We start from the raw sequence: 7526 nt of genomic DNA, 5'->3' as shown, positions 1-7526 counted from the left end.
GGGGGGGGCAGGGGTTTATCGTGCGCGGCGGCAAATATTAGCGGAATGCATGAAAATAGATCGTGCGTCAGGGTGTCGGCCGTGCGCACGTTTTCGCACACGCGGCGAAAACTAAATTAACATCCAGATGTACTGACTTTCATTATTCCCGAAGCTTTTTCGTCGTTTTCCTGTGGCCGTCTGGCAACGTCTTAGCGCAGACGAAGAATTTGCGTAATTCGTACGAATGCGGATTGTGTGAATGAGACGTAATTTCGATGCGGTAACGCATCGACTTAACGCTTTGGTAGCCGTGCCGTTTCGACAGATCTGAATTTTGTGATGCTGTCCGTTGCACAATGGCGTGGTTACATAGTGTATACAGTCACACGGCGTACAAGTATTTTCCTCGAAGTATAAATTGAGTTCATCAAAATTGGCGTAGCTTGGTTGCGGTTGGTTAAAGAAGTTATAATGAAAATCTATATAATATAGGAATTGATTGCACGAGATTATGCGCTATACAATTTCACATACGTATATATGATCGTTTATTTAGACTGACAAAAAATGTACATGCCGTATATGTATGAGATGGTCGAATGGCACTGAATTACGTGTTTTGGTTTGTGCTTGATGACTTGGCTTTTTTCTTTTTTTCTGAATATATACCTTAGCATCGTAAGGAAACGATAAGACCACGTTTTACAGTCGAGTAACGCTGTTATCGGCGCGGCTGAGATAAGAAGATAACGGCGACGGCGCTGTCTTTCTTGGTCAGTTCCACTTCTCAAATTCGAGGAGCGTGTCACGCGCGCGCGCGCTCCCAGTGCGAACGAGTTTTACAGTTACGCCTGTCGTGTAACAGCGACAGTGTGCGGAATCGCGGAAATACAGCGTGCGGACGTGATATCGTAGATTTTCGCTGCAACAGGTGGTTGACGTTTACCTGGGCTGCGCGCCCCTTGCGGCCCCTCTCTCCCTTTCCCCCCGCGCGGAGATATCGTTCCGATGACAGTGATTCAGCAGTGATTAATCGCGACGGTGGTTTGTTTGTTGCCTCAGTGCGACGAGTCATTTTAAAACGTTTGCCCGCCGATATTAGTTTCGCACGGCGGAACGCGTATACGCGACTAGGAGGCGAGAGAGTCTCTTGCGGGGCATTCCGGTGCGAGGCGCGTTTCACACGGAGTAAGGATGTCGTTTATCGGGTTGGACAGAAAGAAGAGGAGATCGATTGGATGCAAATGCATTCCACTGACCAAAATGACCAGCTCTAGATATCTTTGGACTTGCATGGTGGCACCGTGCGCGGTACGTTTTCGCCGAGAGTGCAAAACAGTTTCGGCTCTGCAATTGACTCGGCATTGGAGCCTTTATAGCGTATAAAGTCGAGAGTTACTCGCGGCCTCCGCGGTTTTACTCGCGATTCAAGAGACATGACTCGCGGGTTGCATGCGCTGCGCATTCGAAGTAGGTCACTAATACGCCCGTTAGAAGTTTGATCGAGTAGCCTTGGACGTTTCCACGGGCGAAGCAATTGTACCGCCAGGCGGATTGACAACTTAACCGATGTCCATTCATCACAATGGCTGGATGCCGTTTCGATGCCCGGCATTCGACGCGAGACCGCGGGAGACCGATACTTTCTCCTGCGCGTGTTGTGTTTGCCTAGCGTCTACATATCCGTATCTCATGAGTAGGCCACAGCGGCGTACGCCAGACGATTTCCGGTTAAAGAGATGTATTCCACGATGTGTTTCCCTCCGGCGATACCCTCGTCGATATTCACGGTGCAATTTCCGGCCGGTGTTATCTTAACTCTGAATGCGAGAGATCATATTGCGATCGTTATTATTATTATTATTATTATGAAGATTAACGCGGATTCGCGCGTAATACCGAAAGATTATATACGTTCACGATGCACGGAAACGGGCACAATGTCGATTATTAATTGATACGAATCTCGATACAAGGATGAAGAAAAAATTATTAAATACAGATATAGCGCTTCGCTCCTGTCTCGTATATTATATAAAAGGAAATTACTCGAGAGCACAAAAGGAAGAATTCTCGTTTTAATTAGGAAGAGAGAGAGAGAGAGAGTTTAATTAGAGAGTGATTAATCGTCCGCCGAACTGCCCGTCCTTATTGCGCATACCTTCGCCCGAGCCTCGATCGCTGCTGCTGTATCGGCCGTCAATAATCAGAATCGAACTTTGTATCTGTTTCAGGGCGATTACATCAGGTACCCGGCTCTTTACGAACTGTCGAGCAAGTATGGAGTGGCTGGCAGTGACCAGGTGCCCTTGCCGGCTCGTCTCGACGTGCTGCGAGAGCACATACGCCGAGAAATACGCAAGGTATGTCGAGTTTCGCTTATCCCTCGGCTGCAACTTCTGCGAACTTCTGCAGCTCTTCCTTTCTTCGTCTGTGCACATACGGTAGCACGGTCAGCACTCTGCGTCCCCTTCTGTTAACTTCCTCCGCATCGCTCCCTTTGCTCCCTCCCCTGCAGCAAGAATCAGTCCAACGCGTCTCTTTTATTTCAATGCGCAGAAATTAGTCCCTCCTTACTACCTTAACGTTCTCCGCTCGCCTCTTTTTGTCTCGAGTAATAAATGTCCTGTGCGATAGACGCGGGGATATCTATTGCAACAGTGGAAGGATATTAAATGCATCCTCATATGGGGCTAATTTAAACCGATTCCATAATCTTGGCGGAGATTTGCAATTGCAGCCTCGATACCCGAAGGGATTGATTACGGGAGTATTTGCAGATCGTGCGTGATTATGTTTTTTTCGCGTGTAGGTACCTACATCTGCCTTAATTAATATCCGACGTACGTCTCGGTAATAAGCGATCGATGATCTATGATTTCCGGATGCGCCCGACGTCGCGTTCTAAATCATGCTGCGAAATAGAAACTTGAGGGTGGTCCGAATGTTTCTGCAACTCGCGTAGAAACGAGTTTTGCTGTATGGCTGCGCGTCTCTTTCTCTCTCTCTCCTCCTCCCTCTCCTTTTTCTTTTATCTTCCTCTTGTTTTATCTCTCGGTACTTACTAGGCACCTTTACAACACGCTCGTCTACCGTTGTCTGACTGCTGGCCTACCGCTAATAGATGCACTGCGAAACAGAGCCGCATGTAATAGTATATAATGCGATAGGTTTCTTAACGCGGCACATTTTCATAAACGCTTGTTACCAGAGCATTTTCTGCAAACGGTGAGTCAATTGCAACGCCGCAGAATGGATGCACGTGTATATAGCATCTCGAAAACTAAAATCATTTATTTCTAAGGAATCATTATTCCTTAATTCTTCATTGAATAAGTACCTTTTGAACGATTATTTTTATCTGGCTTAATATTGGTAATAAAGAAAAAAATTTATTTACTTCAATTTACGTGCCAAGAAAGGACTTAATTTATAATTATTTGACTAGCAAAAATCAAAAACACTTATGTCATCGTACATACAATATTTCCCATTATTTGTATGTAATACAATCTTTATAATATTAACGTAAAATTGGACCGATTGTTCTTTATGTATACCAATGCTCTAGATTGAAAAATGAAAATCATGTTGACTGACTCACTGCAAAGATTCGCGGTGATTATGCATTAACGCTCACTAATAGAATACTAAAGGATATATTGAAAGGTATCATTGAGCACGTGCGTGATTTTACGTCTCATTTGCCGTATGGAGGAGCGGCACGATCGAGCAATAGACGTGTTTTAAGCGTGCGGCTGGCCGAGGCTATAATAAATGTATGCGTTTAAATTCCACGGTACAAAACACGCCGTTTTTTAAATATTTTTTTACGTAAATGGCGCTGGCGATGACCGTTCCTGTGCGCGATTGTGAATTTGAATGTTTTTTCGTTCGCAGGAGCTGAAGATAAAGGCCGGAGCGGAGAAGCTGAGGGAGGTCGCGACCGATCGCAAGTCGCTCTCGGATGTCGCGACTATCGTGAAGAAAGCGAACAGCAAGCTGAACGAGCTCCACGCGGAGCTGCAGCAGCTCGAGAGTCAAATTATACTGACGCAGGGCCAACCTCAATCGCCGCAGCAGAATCACTCCAACGGTCAAGGTTGGTAAAGCGAAGCCGCGGCGCTGTGCGATACCATCTTCGTGTTCGCCTTATAATTCCCCCGCGTAGCATTGACCGAGCGAGAATAAAGCGGTCCGCTATACGCGCTCCTAAACGGGTTTTATGTAACCAACGTCGCGCGCGTCGCGTATCGCAATATCGGGACGTAAGCACTATAAAGATCTTCGATATCGGGACACTCGTGGAAAACAGGTTAATATAAGCGGAGGAGAAATCGGCGTTTCTTGCATCCCGTCGCCTGATAGTTTAATAAACGTTATTACATGAGTCATCGTAGAAGATAAGCGATTACAAGCAATTAATGCGCGCGGGATATTATTAACCGAAGTGCCGATAAGCATCGAGTATACCGATCGTTCGAGGATCTTCTTTTCTCCACCAAGTTTCACGAGAGAAACGTTTCCCGTTAAATTTCACGTTTATTTGCGCACGGGCGATTATTGCCCCGCTTATTCATTGGTTTTACGTATCGATGCATTGCGATAATAGTTGATGTTCCGGCATGCCAGCTCCCTACCGCGTTAACGACCGTTCCGTATCGTTAACGAGGGGGCACTTAATAACTCCACCCGCTAACGAGGCGTCGAGACGACGTCTTCGGGTTTTATAAAGCTCGCCCGAACATGCCTGAGCTAGCTGCTAGCCTTACGTCGCCATTAGCGCTGACAAATCGAGCGTATCTCTTTAACGCAGTGACGTTTCTGACTCATCGATCGATATACATATCACCGCGCATTAGATATGTATCCGAACTAAACGTTCAAGTTAAAAAGACAACGGTCAACAAGATAAATATAACGAGGGGGGATGTATCAATATTGAATCTAAATATCTAACAAGTTGAAAAAACCGGCACGATCGATGCGATAAACACCGGCGAGAGGTATATTTATCCTTTTCGTTGCTATGATCGATTGACTGGCAACGGAAAACAATACGTTCCAAAATAACGTGCTATTGATGTCGTTAACGCTGTCGTTCTTCCGTGACGTTGAGTCTATGTGCTAGTTGCACAGCTAGCCGTGTATGATTCGATCTAGCTTCTATACATGCGATGTTTAAAATGGCATTCAATTCTACGAGTTATCGTCAGTTTCGACGAGACGACAACTGGAGGGTAAACGACGATTATCGTCTGCGTGTCGAGATTGCTCTCCTTCGTTCAAAATCTCTCTCCGTTTACGCTGCGGGACATAAATTAGGCATGATTAACAGAATTTTTTTTAATCAGAGGTCGTGGCTCTTTCTCGGTATTGATAGTATCACATCCCGCGAGCCTGCCAAATTGATGATAACTGGAATTGAATCGTCGCATTGTTTTCTTTAGCGCCGTTGCGTTTGGCTTAAACGCTCGAATTAACATCATCTGAGTATTCTTAGACGTAGGAATTGGTTCGAAGGAGAAAAATAGTTCGTTCATACTTGATGTGGCGTCGAGTTCTTATGGCGGAGTTTTATACGATCGTGTAACGCAATTAATAGGCTAATCTAGTACGTTACTCCCAGGCAAACATCGTTTGACTCTTAAAGAGCGTTTTTTTTTTCGCTGTGTTACGAGTGTGAGGCCACTTTGTTATGCTCTGCTTGATACATTGTACAGAGGAACTGCAGTCTTACGCTCGTTCTGAATTGACGATAAGTGGTAACGGCTATTTATACCTTGGACCCCGAGACGTCCTCTATCCTCCACTCCAGTTAAGTCAGTCATCATCATACTCGGTCTCGAGTCTAGCAACCTGCCTCGGGGATGCTTCATTCAGTTTCCCCCGGTATCGAAGGGGACACGCCATTCACTGTGCAATCCTGAAACCTAGACGCAGCGTTTTCTCCTGCAGTTACTATCATTGACTAAGAGTTCAGCAATTCCGAGAAATGGCGAAGGAATGGCCGTTTAAATTTGTCAAGGAATTAGATTCTTCTTACCGTTCATCGCATTACTGACTACGGAACATAATGACTCTCAAGTTTACTCAAAAATGATTCGATCGATTCAGCGCGTGGCGGTATACAGTTTCGGGATCAAGGAGAAAGTCGATCCACGCTCTTCTCTCTTTCTTGGTGGTTCACCGAGGATGGCGAGCGGTGCGAGGCAGACACCAACGACGACGACGACGACGACGACGACGCTCGTTCACTTTCCAGCTCTGCCGAGACACGCGCTCTCCTGCTGCGTGCAACGGCGAAAACGCGCATGTACAAACATACACTTACAGACGCGTGTACGATGCGAGACGATCGAGAGCGCATTTACGAGAGAGGCGATCGGGATCGAGCGATCGCGCGGAGTACCGTTACACGTGCGTACATAGGTCCCGAAGCTCTCCCAGCCCCCTTCGCCTTCCCCCTCCGCTCTCCCCGACTACCTCGCGCTCCTCTCTGTGTATCGAGATCGCGTTACGGCCAAACCGAACCCACGCTTTCGCATTCCATCGTCGGCGCTCTCGGGGGAAGCCCTCTCCAATCCTCCTTCCTTCGCCTGTCTGCCTGCCTGACCGGCCGGCCGATCTTTGTGGACTACCTGTCCGGATCCTTCCCCCGGGCTCGATTTAAGATCCCGCGCGACAGCCGAAAAATCGCGTCCGCGCGCGCGCGCGTACCAGAGGCATAAAACTCTGCGAAATTTCGTGAAGAAACGATCAAAGCGGAGATTATTTCGAAAGGCTTGTAAGCATGTATACTTAATTATTATATAGCGGAGTTGGCGAAACGCTAAGAAATGAAAGTACGTATTATAAAAACGTGAACCTATTTTACAATCACGCTGGTGAGCAATTGGCATGGGCCGCTCTAATTATCGGTTATCTTCCCGATGGGGAAATCCCCATGGATGAATCACGATATGCTTGGTGTTCGGTCGCGGAAATTCCGCTAGATTTTATGAGGCGAGTCGATTATAGAGCTTATTGACCGCAGGATACCCACGTATGAATTTATGAAGTGCACTTTATCGAACGTTCGTAACACAGTAACGGTATAGGGGCCGGGCATTTACGAGTTAATAAATTTTAAGTGGCCCCGCATGAGTTCGTAACTAAATAAGTCACTCAGGTTGCCGTTCGAAGCGCCGGAAATATCTACCGCCGCAAGATATATCATGCAACGCTAAAATTTTTATCTTCACGGCTGAAATATTTGTGGTTCTCGGGAGGAGAAATAGTTGAATTATTCATCAGTGACGTAACAATAACGCAAGACTCGCTGGAACATGTTTAATTTGTATAAGAACGTTACACACACACACAAAATATACTCGTGCCGTTAAAATCGGACGTTCCGTATATAGCTACCTAATATAGTTCCGTAACACAAGACCTGCCCCTCCGGACGCACGTAATACACCGTACTGCACAGTATAGCGCGCTACGCTTCCGTATAACTGGAGCAGCGTATGTATCGAGTTTGTTATCAGATCTCATCAGCG

The 7526-nt window shown here is 46.5% G+C and overlaps 1 protein-coding gene across 5 annotated transcripts in view; it reads left to right on the top strand.

Annotated features, from left to right (window-relative positions):
- LOC105451726 (serine/threonine-protein kinase N) overlaps positions 1-7526 on the top strand; it is a 30481-nt gene that overhangs the window by 2461 nt on the left and 20494 nt on the right. For 2 of the 5 annotated variants that reach the window (XM_011692360.1, XM_011692359.1), the window contains exons 2-3: positions 2217-2345; positions 3883-4084. In XM_011692360.1, the coding sequence (XP_011690662.1) occupies positions 2217-2345; positions 3883-4084 (331 nt within the window). Of the gene's footprint in view, positions 1-812; positions 1294-2216; positions 2346-3882; positions 4085-7526 lie in introns of those variants that run through there. The other 3 variants (XM_011692357.1, XM_011692358.1, XM_011692361.1) reach the window with 3 other exon arrangements.

The sequence above is a fragment of the Wasmannia auropunctata genome, unplaced genomic scaffold (assembly GCF_000956235.1).
Source record: "Wasmannia auropunctata unplaced genomic scaffold, wasmannia.A_1.0 LD336046.1, whole genome shotgun sequence".
Lineage (NCBI taxonomy): Eukaryota > Metazoa > Arthropoda > Insecta > Hymenoptera > Formicidae > Wasmannia > Wasmannia auropunctata.
This window is presented reverse-complemented; position numbering and strand designations above follow the sequence as displayed.